This window comes from Nerophis lumbriciformis, linkage group LG04 (genome assembly GCF_033978685.3).
Source record: "Nerophis lumbriciformis linkage group LG04, RoL_Nlum_v2.1, whole genome shotgun sequence".
In the NCBI taxonomy this organism is placed as follows: Eukaryota; Metazoa; Chordata; class Actinopteri; order Syngnathiformes; family Syngnathidae; genus Nerophis; species Nerophis lumbriciformis.
In genome coordinates this window covers 35,373,959-35,391,891 of record NC_084551.2, presented here as the reverse complement: position 1 = coordinate 35,391,891, position 17,933 = coordinate 35,373,959, and the positions used below count along the sequence as shown (strand labels likewise).

The following is a 17,933-nucleotide window of genomic DNA, read 5'->3' as shown; positions in this document are numbered from 1 at the left end:
CAAAGCCCAGCTTGATGCTGAATTCTTCAATAAACATCTATTTGTCATATGTCCAATTATTCTTTATTGATGATACCAATAGCATGTTACAATTTGAAGGGGAGGGAGGTGTGTCTCTATGCTGGTTATAACATTGTTTTATCTTCTGGCCAATCACAACAAAGGATGCACGATTGAGAAAGAGGGTGCAGAATGTCAGCAAAGAGGAGAAGAATGCAGATTTACCAAATATACAACTTGAGTTATGGAGTATTTTATTAAAATGAAAAACTAAAGTGCCACACTGGGATCCAATATCAATTTTAAATAACTTGAAGTGAGCAGGATATGACTCCTTTTATTAAACTTCTATATCAGAAAACTGTAGAAAACATGGTCTTTCTGTTTCACAGATGGAGACCAGGCCCAAATACTACGGCAGAGAGTGAGTATAACCCTCATTATTGTACTAAAAATAACAAACATCATTGTCTTGTGGAAAATATGAGTTTTTTGCTTTTTTTCAAATTCCCCAACGTTATAATTTCTTCCAGATTTCATGGGGTGATCTCTCGAGAATATGCAGATGAGCTTCTGAGGTCAGTTGAGGGTTCCTACCTGATCAGGGAGAGCCAAAGGCAGCCTGGGACGCATACATTGGCCTTAAGGTAACCGCAATGTCAAAAAAGAAAAAAAAGGTTGGAAACAGTCCTATTGATCATCAAGGACACTCGGTCAAGTTTTCTCCCAAGTAAACCCAACAACCTTCCTTTTAGACCTGATTCCCACGTCACTATTTACATCATTTTATGTAATCTTTGAGGAACAGATTTGAATTATTATGAATTGCTCTGAAAGCGGTGGTGGTGAGGCCCCTTCTGAAGAAGAGCAGTTTTAATAACTACCGACCTGTATCCAACTTACAGTTTTTAAGTAAAATTTTAGAAAAACAGTTTTTTTAACCAAGTCAACCATTTTTAAATAGAAATAACATTTTAGAAAGACATCAATCTGGTTTTAGGATGGACCACAGTACCGAGACAGCACTTTTAAAGATTTTAAATGACATCAGTGAGAATATAGATAATAAAAAGCTGACAGTGTTGGTTCTGCTGCATCTAAGCGCTGCTTTAGATACAGTAGACCAGTGATCCTCAACAGGCGGACCGTGGTCCATGTCCGGACCCAGCGACGTGTCCGTCCGGACCCAGCACGAATTATAGTAAAAAAAAATAAAATAAAAAAAAAAATGTTTTTTTTATTATTATAATTATAATTATTATAAAAAAATATAATAATTGTATTTATCTGTGAGTTATCGCTAGCGCATGTCAACGTTCTTTGTTGTTTTTAGTCAAATATCTCCACGTTTCGTTTACACTTCTCGTGTCTCACTCACTCCGTCTCTCTCTCTCTCTCTCTCTCTCTCTCTCTCTCAGAGAGAAAGAGAGAGAGAGACGGAGTGAGAGCGAGAGAACGCCACTCTGATTGGCTAATTCCGGGGTATGGTTGTCATCTCTTTCACAACGACGCGCTGATAGGCTGTTACCACCTGGGTCATGTGCACAGTGCATGGAACCTTTCGCTGCAGGCACACAGTTGTCTCGTATCGCTACTTCGCTAACTGTTCACTTGTCAGTCACTGAATGTGAATCAAATCACAATGGCATGCTCCAAGTTGGCTCAGGCTGGTAAAAGAAAGGTGGACAGGGAAAGCCGACGTTTCAAGGAAGAATGGACAGAGCAATATGTTTTCATCCTACCTACTGCAAGTACCAGACCAATGTGTCTACTATGCAACACTACTGTTGCTCTGGTGAAAAGTGAAAATCTGAAACGTCACTATCTGAAAGAGCACCGCGAATTTGAAGAGACATTTCCTCATGATTCAGAGCTAAGAAAAAAAGAAATCACGAGGCTGAAAAAGCCATATGAAACATCAAGCAAGATTTTTGTTAAATCTATGACACAACAACAAATAGCAACAGAGCAGTAACGTGCGGTGAGGTTGATGGCTGGTGGGGCACTGACTTCAACACAGTCAGATTTACAAACATATGAACCCTAAAGAGTATCTTATTCACCATTTGATTGGCAGCAGTTAACGGGTTATGTTTAAAAGCTCATACCAGCATTCTTCCCTGCTTGGCACTCAGCATCAAGGGTTGGAATTGGGGGTTAAATCACCAAAAATGATTCCCGGGCGTAGCGCCGCTGCTGCCCACTGCTCCCCTCACCTCCCAGGGGGTGATCAAGGGATGGGTCAAATGCAGAGGACAAAAATTTTTCAAAGTTCTTATTTATTTTTGTTTCAAAGAAAATATTTCATGTATTTTATTGGATATTTATTTTATGTTTGTTAATTTTAAGAAAATGTTAAACTACCTACCTCCTGCTATTATATAAGCTTGACCGATAATAAACGGACCCAGCCTGTTTCAAAAAAACATTTGTGGACCTTCAAGATTTGTACTTGAGGACCCCTGCAGGGAACCATCACATTTTATTGAATAGACCTAGACACCTGGTGGGCCTCTCTGGTACTGTTTTTAACTGGGTCGCTCTTATCTCACAGACATGTTTTTATGTAAGTATGGATGCAAGTTTATTGGAACCCATGCGATAAGACCTAGGGTTCCTCGAGGCTCAATTTTAGGTCCCATTCTTTTTTAGGAGACACGGCATCAGTTTCCACAGTTACGCTGATGATACACAGCTGTAAATTGCCGTGTCTCCTGATGACATAGGATCAATAGATACCCTTTTTAACTGCATTTTAGTAGGGGTATTGTTAGGAATTGGTAGGGTGGATCCCAAGGATGCAGAGACTTATTGTGTACAATAGCTCTTCCTTTTATTTAGGAGGAAGCACAAAGTAGCAAAATAAAGGCGATGGTGGTATACACAACAAAACACACCATGTAAAAAAAACTACTACGAGAGATAACACACAAACTAAAAGCGCTAGACAAGGCTAGGAAAAAATACTTCATGAAAGAAGTTAATATAAAACAAAGTACAAACTAAAAACGCTAGACGAGGCTAGGAAAACATACTTCATGAAAGAAGTAAATAGATAAACAAAGTACAAAATGAAAACGCTAGACAAGGCTAGGAAATATACAGGCAAACCTGATATGAAGGGCACACGACGAACTAGTGAGTTCTCTGGCAAGATAAACAGGTAGCAAGCAGTAACAAAGTTCCGGCGCTCACAGGCCGTCAGCAGCCAGGTTAAATAGGCTGTTCCTAATTAATGTCAGGTGTGTGCTGCTGCCTCGCACCAGCTGCACTCCATACTGAGGATGAGAGAGAGAGTGAACATTGTGTGCAAACAACAACAGAAATGAACAAGGAGATTTCAGATTACCACAGTACCCCCCCCTCAACGGACGCCTCCTGGCGGCCTACCTGGTTTGTCTGGAAATCGAACGTAAAATTCCTTGATCAAGTCCTTGTCAATTATAAGCGATCTAGAAATCCATGACCGCTCCTCCGGGCCGTACCCCTCCCAGTCTACCAGGTATTGGAAACCCCTGCCCCTTCTTCTCACATCTAAGATGGTGTTTACTGTAAATGCTGGGTGACCTTCAACCAGCCTGGGTGGAGGAGGCGGTACCTCAGGAGGACTGAGCGGGCTGGATGCAACAGGCTTGATGCGGGACACGTGAAAAACAGGATGGCACTTGAGAGATTTTGGGAGATGGAGCCTGACTGCAACACGATTGATGATCTTGACAATGGGGTATGGTCCAATGAACCTGGGAGCCAGTTTCTTAGAGTCGGTGGCCAATGGTAGGTCCCGGGACGATAACCAGACCTTCTGTCCCAACTGGTAGTGTGGGGCTGGTGTGCGATGGCGGTTGGCTAAGAGTTGGTTCCTGGCCGATGTTCTTCTTAACGCCGCCCTGGTGTTACGCCAAGCTTGATGAGCCCGGCGCAGGTGTGCCGTTACGGATGGAACGTCAGCATTGGGTTGGGTAGAAGAAAAAACTGGGGGTTGGAAACCATAGGCGACGTGAAATGGAGACAGGCCGGTGGCGGAGCTAATGAGGGAATTGTGAGCGTATTCGATCCATGGGAGATTCTCAGACCAGGTTGAGGGTTGCTGATGACATGTGCACCTGATGGCCGCCTCCAGGTCTTGGTTGGTCCGCTCGGTCTGTCCATTGCTCTGAGGGTGGTAGCCGGAGGATAGGCTAGGGGAGGCCCCCAGAGACTTGCAGAATGCCCTCCAGACAGCCGAGGAAAACTGTGGCCCTCTGTCGGATACCACATCAGTGGGGATTCCGTGCAGCCGGAAAGCATGGAGCACTAGTAGTTGGGCTGTTTCCAGAGCTGAAGGCAGCTTGGGGAGGGCCACGAAGTGGGCCATCTTTGAGAACCGGTCCACAATGGTCAAGACCGTGTCATTTCCCTCGGAAGGGGGCAGTCCTGTGACAAAGTCCACAGCTATGTGTGACCACGGGCGGGAGGGGATGGGTAATGGGTGTAACAGTCCTGCTGGAGCCTGGTGGGATGCCTTGTTCCGGGCGCAGATCCGACATGCTGCCACAAACGCCTTTGTATCTGCAAGAATGGACGGCCACCAAAAACGCTGGGAGAGGACAAAACTGGTGCGACGAATACCTGGATGGCAAGCGATCTTCGACCCATGTGCCCAATCCAGAACGTTGGAACGAAGCCGAGGAACCACAAATAACCGACCTGGTGGGCAGCCCCGAGGAGATGTGTCCGACTTCAGGGCCTCCAAGACTTGCCGCTCGATGTCCCACTGGAGTCCCCCAATGATGTGGGTATGGGGAACAATTGGTTCCTGTGAAGAATTCTCAAAGGACGAAGAGTAGAGACGGGACAGGGCATCGGGCTTCCCATTCTGAGAACCAGGTCGGAAAGTGATGATAAAATTGAAACGGGTCAGAAATAGTGCCCACCTGGCTTGGCGGGGGTTCAGTCTCTGTGCAGTCCTTAAGTAGGACAGGTTCTTGTGGTCCGTGTAGATGATGAATGGTAGCTCCGCCCCTTCCAGCCAATGTCTCCACTCCTGAAGGGCCCAGATGACCGCCAGGAGCTCCCTGTTGCCAATGTCATAATTTCTCTCAGCAGGGGATAGGCGACGAGAGAAGAAAGCACAGGGGTGCAACTTCTGGTCGGAGATAGATTGCTGGGAGAGTACGGCCCCTACACCTGAATCAGAAGCGTCCACCTCAACAAAAAATTGGAGAGAACGGTCAGGGTAACAAAGAACAGGAGCCGAAGTAAACAATCTTTTCAGCCTCAAGAACGCGGAATTGGCTTCGGGTGTCCATTCAAACAGAACCTTAGTAGAGGTTAGCCTCGTAAGTGGCTCAGCGACACGACTAAAATTACGAATAAATCGCCGATAAAAATTAGAGAAGCCCAAGAATCTCTGAAGGTGCTTCTTGGAAACTGGAGTGGGCCAATCTACTACTGCTTTTACCTTAGCAGGGTCCGGTCTGAGTCTACCCTCCTCAATGATAAATCCTAAGAAGGGAATGGAGGAAGAGTGAAACTCGCATTTTTCCGCTTTGACGAACAGTTTATTCTCGAGCAATCGTTGAAGGACTAATCGAACCTGCTGCCCATGTTCGTCAAATGTTGATGAATAAATTAATATATCGTCCAGGTAAACAAAGAGAAACCGACCTGTCATGTCCCGAAAAATGTCATTAATGAAACCCTGAAAAACACCAGGTGCATTTGTAAGTCCAAAAGGCATGACTAAATACTCAAAATGTCCGAGAGGGGTGTTGAATGCGGTCTTCCATTCATCCCCCTCTCTGATGCGAACTAGATGGTACGCGTTACGTAGATCGAGTTTAGTAAAAAACTTTGCAGACTGTAAGGGAGTAAAAGCAGAATCAAGGAGGGGAAGAGGATACTTATTCTTGACAGTAATCTGATTAAGAGCACGGTAGTCTATACAAGGCCGTAGGGACTTGTCCTTCTTTTCGACAAAAAAAAATCCAGCAGCTACCGGTGCAGTAGAAGGACGAATGAGGCCCGCAGCTCGTGATGTGTTTATGTATTCTTCTAGTGCTTTGAGTTCGGTATTAGACACCTTGTACAAACGGGTCGATGGTAAAGCCGCGCCGGCTAGCAAATCGATACCACAATCGTAGGGTCGGTGGGGGGGAAGTGAGAGTGCTCTATCCTTGCTAAATACCGCTTTTAAATCATGGTAGTTTGTGGGCACGTTTGTTAAGTCTATGTTCTCTATAACGGAGGTAGGTGGCGGTGTGTGGGATCCTGCTGCGGAACGAAGACAATGTATGTGGCAGGTCACACTCCAATTAATAATGGCCGAGCGAGGCCAGTCTATGTGCGGGTTATGCTTATGTAGCCAGGTTATCCCCAAAATGACAGGCGCGGACCGTGATGGCACGATAAAAAAAATTATTTTCTCACAATGATTACCAGACAAGCGCAGGTTGAGCGGGAGGGTCTGGTGGGTTATACTGGCTAATAGGCGCCCATCTAGAGAATACACCCTCTTGGGCACATACAGTTTTACAACTGGAATCTTATGGAGTCTCATGAAGTCAAAGTCCAAAAAGTTATCATCTGCTCCTGAGTCAATGAGAGCGCAAATGTCTATTTGTTGGTTAGACCAAGAAAAAGTACCTTTTAGCTGCATTCTGCCTGCGGCCGACGAAGGAGAACGGCGACCTCTGGTGGACGTGTCCTCTGGTGAGTGAGGGCGCACTCTTGGCCGTGCGGCGGGGCGCGGCAGTTCCTTGCAGCGGGAGATGAGGTGATCAGCGGCCCCACAGTATAGGCAGAGTTGGAGGCGAAAACGGCGTTCCCTCTCGGCAGTGGTGAGTCGACGACCTCCCAGTTGCATCGGCTCATCTATCTGCCCCGAAGGAGAGGTGTCTTCGGGAACGAATTGCTCAGTTTTGCAGATGGCAGGTCTAGCAGGTGCTGATTGGCTGCTAGGTGGGGCTTGTCTCCCTCGTCGATCCCGCCTCTCCTCCAATAGGCGGAAGTCGATTTGCACCGCCAGTTCGATGAGATCATCCAGGTTCGTCGGGAGTGACAGCGGGATCATCATGTGACGAATCTCGTCCGCGAGACCCAGGAAGAAAGCGTCCAACAGCGCCGAGGGACCCCAGTCACAGTCGGCGGCCATGGTGCGGAACTCGATCGCGTAATCTGCGACCCGTCGTGAACCCTGTTGCAGCCGAAAAAGGGATCTCGCTGCCTCTCTACCTGGGAGTCGTCGTTGGAAGATTTGCTTCATGGCTTTGGAAAAGTTCGCATATGTGGAGCTGGAGGTGGTGTTGACGGTTCCATTCAGCAGTCGCCCAGGTGCCCGCACGGCCAGACAGGTGGGAGATAACAAACGCTACCTTAGCCCGCTCAGAGGTGAAAGCGGAAGCGTTTAGCTCGAAATGTAGTTCACACTGAGTCAGGAATTGTCTTACGTCTTCCCTTTCTCCGGAAAAACGTTCGGGTCGGGATAGCCGTATGTTGCTGGTACTTGCGGGTTGTGTAGGCTGGGCGGATGTCTGGTCAGGCACGGTGGTCGAGGTGGGTACAACAGTGGCTAGCAACATGTTGACTCGCTCCAACATGGTGTCTTGACGCTCCGACAGTCCCTGTAGACCTCGGCTCAGGTGGTCTAGCTGATCCCCCTGCTGGTTGATCCGTTGAGCCTGGCCTTGTAATGCTCTTTTCCAGGCATCTGTCTCTGCGGGTTCCATAGTTTGGCCGGAACTTTTCTGTTAGGAATTGGTAGGGTGGATCCCAAGGATGCAGAGACTTATTGTGTACAATAGCTCTTCCTTTTATTTAGGAGGAAGCACAAAGTAGCAAAATAAAGGCGATGGTGGTATACACAACAAAACACACCATGTAAAAAAAACTACTACGAGAGATAACACACAAACTAAAAGCGCTAGACAAGGCTAGGAAAAAATACTTCATGAAAGAAGTTAATATAAAACAAAGTACAAACTAAAAACGCTAGACGAGGCTAGGAAAACATACTTCATGAAAGAAGTAAATAGATAAACAAAGTACAAAATGAAAACGCTAGACAAGGCTAGGAAATATACAGGCAAACCTGATATGAAGGGCACACGACGAACTAGTGAGTTCTCTGGCAAGATAAACAGGTAGCAAGCAGTAACAAAGTTCCGGCGCTCACAGGCCGTCAGCAGCCAGGTTAAATAGGCTGTTCCTAATTAATGTCAGGTGTGTGCTGCTGCCTCGCACCAGCTGCACTCCATACTGAGGATGAGAGAGAGAGTGAACATTGTGTGCAAACAACAACAGAAATGAACAAGGAGATTTCAGATTACCACAGGTATAACGGTTTTGTGGATGCCGCGGTATTTCAGTTTCAAAGTCTTCACAATCATATGGTGATGCCTGACAGTATCATACAAAAACTTGATGTGTAGTTTTTTCTGGTGCTTTATCGTTGGCCGGGTCTGAAACTAAACCATGTCTCCCAGAAGCCTCTGCGCAGTGCGGGGCGCAAAGGTAGGGGCGTGGAACGCCGTAAACTGAAAGTGAAGTGTGTTCGTAGTCGTAGTACTAGCCACTTTTCGTTTCGAAAGTTTCCAAGGCGACACAGAGCCAGCGGGTCACGGCGCATTGCATGAAGGTAATCACCCCAAAAAACGGAAAATATAAGGAAACTGAAAAACTACTTGATACATCCTCAATCCATCCACTCTTGTTTCCACCGCTTGTTTCTCTGGATGTCACGGGGGGCTGGAGCCTGTCCGCCGAGCTACATTTATTTTACACCAGTGGTCTCAGACACGCGGCTCGCGGGCCAATTGCGGCCCACGAGACGTTATTTTGCGGCCCGCACCTTAATATAAAAATGTAATGTTAGTGCGGCCTGCGAGTTTTATATGAATGGCGCTTGACAGCGTCATACTTGCCAACCCTCTCGATTCTCGAATGTCTGCCAACCTGTCGTCGCGTCCGCTTTTTCTCCATACAAACAGCGTGCCGGCCCAGTCACATGTTGTATTTGGCTTCTGTACACACACGTAAGTGACTGCAAGACATACTTGATCAACAGCAACACAGGTCACACTGAGGGTGGCCGTATAAACAACTTTATCACTGTTACAAATATGCGCCTCACTGTGAACCCACACCAAACAAGAATGACACACACATTTTGGGAGAACATCCTCACCGTAACACAACATAAACACAACAGAACAAATACCCAGAATCCCTTTCAGCCCTAACTCTTCCAGGCTACAATACCCCCCCCGTGCGTCAGTTGAGGTGGGCGTGGTTGGGGGGGGCGAGGTTTGGTGGTAGCGGGGGTGTATGTTGTAGCCCGGAAGAGTTAGGGCTGAAAGGGATTCTGGGTATTTGTTCTGTTGTGTTTATGTTGTGTTACGGTGCGGATGTTCTCCCGAAATGTGTTTGTCATTCTTGTTTGGTGTGGGTTCACAGTGTGGCGCATATTTGTAACAGTGTTAAAGTTGTTCATACGGCCACCCTCAGTGTGACCTGTATGGCTGTTGACCAAGTATGTCTTGCAGTCACTTACGTATGTCTGCAGAAGCCTCATACAACATGTGACTGGGCCGGCACGCTGTTTGTATGGAGAAAAAGCTGACGCGAGGACAGGTTGTAGAGGACGTCAAAGGCAGTGCTATTACGGCACGCCCTTGATATTGTTGTCCGGGTGAAAATCGGGACAAATTCGGGAGAATGGTTGCCCCGGGAGATTGTCTGGAGGGGCATTGAAATTCGGGAGTCTCCCGGAAAAATCGGGAGGGTTGGCAAGTATGTAGCTAGGGCGGGATAGCCATTCAAAGAAGTTGAATTCATTAAAAAGTGCATGTTAGATTTTTTTTAAGAAATCTTTTCTTGCGGCCCAGCCTCACCCAGTTTCTGCATCCAGTGGCCCACAGGTAAATTGAGTTTGAGACCCCTGTTTACACACTTTAAAAAATCTTTTTTTTTTTTTTTTTGACATATCACAATAATATCGTACCTTGGCTTTAATACCGAGATAATATTGTACCGTGAGGTTACATCCCTACATTTTAGACATCAAGTCATGGATGGCAGTGAATTTCTTACAGCACAACCAGGACAAAACAGAGGTTATAGATCCTGAAAGCCAGACGGAAAATATTTTACCAAAATTACAAGGTTTTCAACCAACAAAATGTATAAAAAATCTGGGCGTGATTTTTGATTCCGAGTTGACTTTTATCCCACATATTAAAAATATTTCAAAAATAGGTTTTAATTACGGCCCTGCGATGAGGTGGCGACTTGTCCAGGGTGTACCCCGCCTTCCGCCCGATTGTAGCTGAGATAGGCTCCAGCGACCCCAAAAGGGAATAAGCGGTAGGAAATGGATGGATGGGTTTTAATTACCCCCCCTAACCTTTTGAACCTCAAGGCCCAACTTTTACACTACCGAGGTTCCCAGGGCCCTCTCAAATATTAACACTGAATAACAATCTTACTCTTGATTTTAATTGTATTCAATAATTATATCTAACCTACTTACAGTTTAACAAGATAAACCTTGTCAAAAGATATGAAAGCATGTGCTAATCACATAGCTTATTATCAAGCCGCAAGTCAGGCTGATTATAAAAATAACAAAGGCTCAGGACTCCAGAGGCCGTTGATATTTTATTTTTTAGTCAGGTTTTTTATTATTCCTTGTGTTGTTTTCTATCTTAATTATTAATATTACTTCTATTATTCTGTCTATGTTACATTTTTATTAACTTATTAATGTAATATTTATGTTATCTATATTTTATTTTTACATATTTGATCATATGTTTCATACTATTTTTTAGATGGCGTTAATATTAGTTATTCTCCAGTGCGGACACCTCAAAGGTTGTGTTTTTCCTCAAATCCTCAGTGCCGTGCCAAGTTTTGTTTTTGTTTTGTTATTGTCAACAGTGCTGTGCGAGCGTGCGTACAGCACTTTGTGTTTGCCACTTGCCTGTGTATGAAAAGTGTGATATAATTAAAGTTTGATTTGATTTGATCTCAGCCTCCTTGTCTCTACTGTTCAATAACCTCCTCGTCTGTGTCTTGGCCCAGGTTTGGGCCTCAGATGCTCAACTATAGGTTGTTCTACGATGGCAAGCATTTTGTCGCTGAGAAGAGGTTCGAGTCGGTGCATGATCTCGTCACAGACGCCCTTATCACTCTCTACATCGAGACCAAGGCGGCAGAGTACATCGCCAGAATGACTGCCAACCCCATCTACGAGCACCTGGGATACACCTCGCTGCTGAAGGACAAGACCGTGCACAGGCTGAGCCGTGGGCGCACCGAACCTCGCAGGGTCACCTTTGTGAGGGATGGACAGGTGAGGTTAATTTTTTTTTCTGCGTTTTCTGCATTTTAAAGAATCATTTTAACTTCTAGCATAGTCCAGAGCAGTGGTCCTAAATTACATATTTGTAAGGTCCAGATTTTTTTTTCTCAGATGACACTGCAATGGTCGGTTTCATTAAAAATGAAAAATATTAACATAATACAATCGTAATCATACATACTTGTATTATTTCGTAGTATGGAATGTTCGAAAATGCTTCAGTGAAATTAGTCAGACAACAATGGTAGGTATAAATAACACTAATCTATTTATTATTAACTGTCTGGAATGGACATATGCTGTCTTTAAATTACAAACCCAGTTTCCATATGAGTTGGGAAATTGTGTTAGATGTAAATATAAACGGAATACAATGATTTGCAAATCATTTTCAACCCATATTCAGTTGAATATGCTACAAAGACAACATATTTGATGTTGAAACTGATAAACATTTTTTTTTTTGCAAATAATCATTAACTTTAGAATTTGTTGCCAGCAACACGTGACAAAGAAGTTGGGAAAGATGGCAATAAATACTGATAAAGTTGAGGAATGCTCATCAAACACTTATTTGGAACATCCCACAGGTGAACAGGCAAATTGGGAACAGGTGGGTGCCATGATTGGGTATAAAAGTAGATTCCATGCAATGCTCAGTCATTCACAAACAAGGATGGGGCGAGGGTCACCACTTTGTCAACAAATGCGTGAGCAAATTGTTGAACAGTTTAAGAAAAACCTTTCTCAACCAGCTATTGCAAGGAATTTAGGGATTTCACCATCTACGGTCCGTAATATCATCAAAGGGTTCAGAGAATCTGGAGAAATCACTGCACGTAAGCAGCTAAGCCTGTGACCTTCGATCCCTCAGGCTGTACTGCATCAACAAGCGACATCAGTTTGTAAAGGATATCACCACATGGGCTCAGGAACACTTCAGAAACCCACTGTCAGTAACTACAGTTGGTCGCTACATCTGTAAGTGCGAGTTAAAATTCTCCTATGCAAGGCGAAAACCGTTTATCAACAACACCCAGAAACGTCGGCGGCTTCGCTGGGCCTGAGCTCATCTAAGATGGACTGATACAAAGTGGAAAAGTGTTCTGTGGTCTGACGACTCCACATTTCAAATTGTTTTTGGAAACTGGACGTCCTGTCCTCCGGACCAAAGAGGAAAAGAACCATCCGGATTGTTATAGGCGCATAGTTGAAAAGCCAGCATCTGTGATGGTATGGGGGTGTATTAATGCCCAAGACATGGGTAACTTACACATCTGTGAAGGCGCCATTAATGCTGAACGGTACATACAAGTTTTGGAGCAACATATGTTGCCATCCAAGCAACGTTACCATGGACGCCCCTGCTTATTTCAGCAAGACAATGCCAAGCCACGTGTTACATCAACGTGGCTTCATAGTAAAAGAGTGCGGGTACTAGACTGGCCTGCCTGTAGTCCAGACCTGTCTCCCATTGAAAATGTGTGGCGCATTATGAAGCCTAAAATACCACAACTGAGACCCCCGGACTGTTGAACAACTTAAGCTGTACATCAAGCAAGAATGGGAAAGAATTCCACCTGAGAAGCTTAAAAAATGTGTCTCCTCAGTTCCCAAACATTTACTGAGTGTTGTTAAAAGGAAAGGCCATGTAACACAGTGGTGAACATGCCCTTTCCCAACTACTTTGGCACGTGTTGCAGCCATGAAATTCTAAGTTAATTATTATTTGCAAAAAAAAAAAAAGTTTATGAGTTTGAACATCAAATATCTTGTCTTTGTAGTACATTCAATTGAATATGGGTTGAAAAGGATTTGCAAATCATTGTATTCCGTTTATATTTACATCTAACACAATTTCCCAACTCATATAGAAACGGGGTTTGTAGAATGGTAATTGTTTTTTTTGGCAACACCCAGTGGCCATAATAATTCATAATGTTAAGCTCATAACGCAGTATATTGAATGATGCGGACACGTTTGTTACTGGATACTTTCCAATACGCTTCTGCCTTGGACAGCCAAGTAATATGTAACTATAATTATTTGATCCTCGTTTATAATGACATATGTCATGTTTTGGACTGCAATATTGGATACTTTATGTTGTTGTTGTGCATGTTTGCGGTTGGTGTGATCCCAGGATGTAGAGAAGGCAGGCAACGCGCCAGTAGAAGGTATTTTTATGGGGTACAAAAAATGAGGAAGCACCAGCGTGGCTATGGCAGTAGATCACAGGTGAGCAAAAATGTGACAAAAGCAAGACAAGACAAGATTAGGTGAGGCAAAAACACAAACAGCCAAAACACGAACACTAGACAATAAAACAGCGTCCCAAGGAAGGTGACACTACAAACCTTCCTGATTGGCTGTTAGGTACAGGTGAGCCTTTTAATTGTGAACCAGAAACAGGAGAGGAGAAAAGTGCTCAGAGAGCAGTAGCAAAGTCACAGCAAAAAAAAAAAAAAACACAGAAAGAGAAACCAAAATAAAAGCGCTGGCCAGTAGGGCTGTGAATCTTTAGGCACCACACAATTCGATTCGATTCTTGGGGGTAATGATTCAATTCAGAATCGATTCTGGATTCAAAAGGATTCTCGATTGAAAATTGTGGAAGTCTGGTTCCACCGGGTTCTTCTGACCACCAACCACGGACATGACAGCAGTGTTCAGGGTTTTGAACAAGGTTTTATTTTCAGTCTTTTCGTGCTTTTCAGTAAATGTCTTTCTCGTCTGTCTCGCTCTCGCTCTCGCTCGTGCTCCACCTCCTCTTCTTCTTCCCGACTGCTGCTTTTAACAGAGCGACAGGTGATCAGACAAACACACTCAGCTGTGTCATCCACTCACCTGTCGCTAAACTCGAAGCCGGTCCCGACACGTCCCGCCTCGCTGCAGGTCCGCAGGCCACGCCCCTCACATACCTCCACCGCCAGACTCAGGCCGGGACGCCGTCCAACTTCAGTGAATCACTCTGAAGTTGTAGGGTTGCAAAGCTAGATACCAACGGGTGATCCGCGCGTTGGCATCTTTCATGCGGTGGAGCCACTGGAGGGGTTTGTGGTCCGAGCAGAGGTTGAATGAGCGCCCCAGAGGTAGTATCGGAGGGCCCCGACCGCCCACCTGATGGCGAGGCACTCCCTCTCCACTGTGCTGTACCTTGCCTCCCTTTCGGACAGCTTCCGGCTGATGTAGAGAATGGGTCGGTCGACGCCCTCCACCTGCTGGGACAAAACCGCTCCCAGTCCTCTGCCCGACGCGTCACCCTGCAGACAAAACGGGAGAGAAAAATCAGGCATGTGCAGGACCGGCTCCTCGCAGAGGGCCTTCTTAACCCTCTCAAACGCCTGCTGGCACTGCTCCGTCCACTGGACCAGATCTGGAGCACCCTTTCGGGTGAGGTCAGTTATTGGGCTGGTAAGGTCCGCAAACCGGGGGATAAACCTCCGGTAGTAACCCGCCAGACCCAAAAACTGCCTCACCTCTTTTTTCGTCTTGGGGTTTGGGCAGGTCGCAATTGCCGCTGTTTTATCTACCTGCGGCCGCACCTGCCCTCCTCCCAAGTGGTACCCCAGATACTGTACTTCCCTCCGGCCAACTGCACACTTCGCCGGGTTGGCGGTGAGCCCTGCCTGTCTCAGGGACTCGAGCACTGCCCCCACCCGCCGCATGTGTTCATCCCAGCCGCTACTCTGGATGATGACATCATCCAGGTAGGCCGCAGCGTATGCAGCGTGGGGTCGCAGCACACGGTCCATGAGGCGCTGGAACGTGGCGGGCGCACCGAACAAGCCAAACGGAAGTGACACAAATTGGTACAAACCTTCCGGAGTGGAAAAGGCCGTTTTTTCCCTGGACTCTGGTGACAAGGGAATCTGCCAGTAGCCCTTGGTTAAATCCAGTGTCGTGAAGAAACGAGCAGCGCCCAGCCGATCCAGGAGCTCGTCGACCCGAGGCATTGGGTTCGCGTCAAAACGTGAAATTTCGTTCACCTTGCGGTAATCCACACAGAACCGCACAGACCCATCCTTCTTCCCTACCAGGACAATGGGACTGCACCACGCGCTGTGGGATTCTTCTATTACCCCCAACTCCAGCATGGATTTTAATTCCTCCCGAACTACTTTGCGTTTGTGTTCGGGGAGCCTGTAGGGCCGAGACCGCACCGTAACACCTGGGCTGGTCTCAATATGATGCTGGATGAGGTTCGTGCGCCCGGGCCGAGGGGAGAACACATCAGAGAAGCGCTGCTGCAGTTTAGCAACATCCGCTCTCTGCGCTAACGTGAGCTGATCGTCACAGAGGAGGGGAAAGGGCGGACCAGCGCGCGGGACCTCCGGCCCGAACTCCCCCTCCTCCTTAACCACCGTTACCATGGAAACAGGCTCCGCCTCCTTCCATGCTTTCAGGGGGTTTATATGATAAATTTGGGTGGCTCCGCCCCGGTCCGAGCGCCGGACCTCGTAGTCCACATCACCCACTTGCCGTGTGACCTCGAAGGGTCCTTGCCAGCGCGCAAGTAATTTCAAGCTGGATGTGGGGAGTAATATAAGCACTTTTTCTCCCGGTGAAAATTTTCTAAGCTGAGTCCCCCTGTTATACGTGCGCTGCTGACGTTCCTGGGCACGGAGCAAATTCTCGCGTGACAAGTGCCCCACCGTGTGGAGTTTTGCTCGCATGTCCATGACATATTGAATTTTGTTTTTGCTGGAGCTTGGCCCCTCCTCCCAGCTTTCCTTAATTACGTCCAATACTCCGCGCGGCTTCCTGCCGTATAGTAACTCAAAAGGCGCAAAGCCTGTGGAGGCCTGAGGTACCTCCCGCATCGCAAACAGTAGGGGATCCAGCCATTTATCCCAATTTGGTTTGTCCTTATGTGTAAACTTACGGATCATGGTTTTCAGCGTTTTATTCAATCTCTCCACCAGCCCATCTGTTTGTGGATGGTATACGCTGGTGCGGATCGCTTTAATTCCCAATAATCCGTACAGTTCCTTTATCGTGCGTGACATAAAGGACGTGCCCTGGTCAGTCAGAATCTCTTTCGGGATTCCAACTCGGGAGATGACCTGAAACAGGGCCTGCGCTACACTCTTTGCAGAGATGGAGCGCAGGGGCACTGCTTCGGGATAGCGTGTTGCGTAATCCACTAGGACTAACACAAAGCGATATCCCCGTGTGCTCGGGTGGAATGGTCCGATGAGGTCCATACCCATTCTTTCGAAGGGGACCTCCATAAGCGGCAATGGGCGCAAAGGCGCCTTTGGGGTGGCCGCCGGGTTCACCAGCTGACAGTCCGGGCAGGCAGCGCACCAGCGGCGCACGTCTGCCCGGATGCCCGGCCAATAGAATCGGACCATGACCCGATTTAGTGTTTTATTATACCCCATGTGGCCAGCCATGGGATTGTAATGCGCCGCCTGGAAAACCATTTCCCTGCGGCGTTTTGGCACCAACAATTGGGTGGATTCCTCTCCGGTCTGAGTGTCACGGCTCACTCGGTATAGTCTATCTCTCATAATCGAGAAGTGAGGGAACACCCGCGCTGCTCCCGGGCGCACCAGCTGACCGTCGATGTAATCCACCTGGTCCCAGGCCGCGCGCAAAGTTTCGTCGCGAGACTGCTCGAGCGGAAAATCCTCCATAGGGTGCCAGTGGGGGGCCGGGGGGGCTTCCCGCGAAGCCCCCACCGGTTCCCGCTCGGCAGTATCGGACGGACCCGCGTCACCACTGAGAACCGCGTGGATGCTCCCCTTTCCTACGGTCCGTGAACGCACCCCCACACATTGTGTCAGTAAATGGTTAAACCCCGGCCAATTTGTGCCCAAGATTACGGGGTGCGAGAGGTGCGTACTTACAGCTACCTCGACCCTATGCTTTTGGCCCTCATACCAAATTTCTACTGGCACCATAGGGTACTCGTGCACATCCCCATGAACACACCTGATTTTTAGCTGTGTTGCCTGCCTCAAAGCCCCGGGTCGAACCAGGTTCTGGTGGATAATGGTCTGCCCGCAGCCCGAATCCACCATCGCCTGGTATGTACTCCCCTGTATCGTTACCTTCATACCGTACGTCTCCCCCGGGCCGGGGGAGGGCACTGAAGGAGCGGCCACCCGGCTTACGCGCCCCACCTCCACCTGCGGAGGTTCGTGACGCGCGCGACCGGGCCGCCCACGCCTCCAGCACGCCTGCCCAAGCGTTTGAGGGGCCGTCTGCGCGGGAGATGTTCTGGAAGCAGCAGCCGGGACCTGCGGAGACAGAGCAGAGGGAGGGTCACGTGGGAAAAAGTGGGGAATGTGTCGTTCTCTCTCCTCGCGGTGGACAGCCAGGTGGTTCTCGGCGAGGGTCACCGCTGCTGCGAGGTCCCGGGGCCGGTGGTACCGGATCCAGTTCGCCGTCCGCGTCGGGATCGCCTCCACAAACTGCTCCAGTACGATCTGGTCCAGCAGTCGGCCATCTCCCTCTCCCGGCTGCAGCCAGCGCGTCGCCGCCTCCTGGAACCGCTGGCCAAAGGCGAATGGCCGGTCCTCCTTCCCCAGATGCATGGACCGGAACCGTCGTCGGCAATCTTCGGCGGTGCCTCCCGTCCGG

The 17,933-nt window shown here is 47.7% G+C and overlaps 1 protein-coding gene across 2 annotated transcripts in view; it reads left to right on the top strand.

Annotated features, from left to right (window-relative positions):
* The window catches only part of chn2 (chimerin 2), an 81,383-nt gene that overhangs the window by 32,953 nt on the left and 30,497 nt on the right, over positions 1-17,933 (top strand). For both annotated transcript variants that reach the window (XM_061953617.1, XM_061953609.1), the window contains exons 4-6: positions 393-424; positions 534-647; positions 11,062-11,332. In XM_061953617.1, the coding sequence (XP_061809601.1) occupies positions 393-424; positions 534-647; positions 11,062-11,332 (417 nt within the window). The remainder of the gene's footprint in view (positions 1-392; positions 425-533; positions 648-11,061; positions 11,333-17,933) is intronic.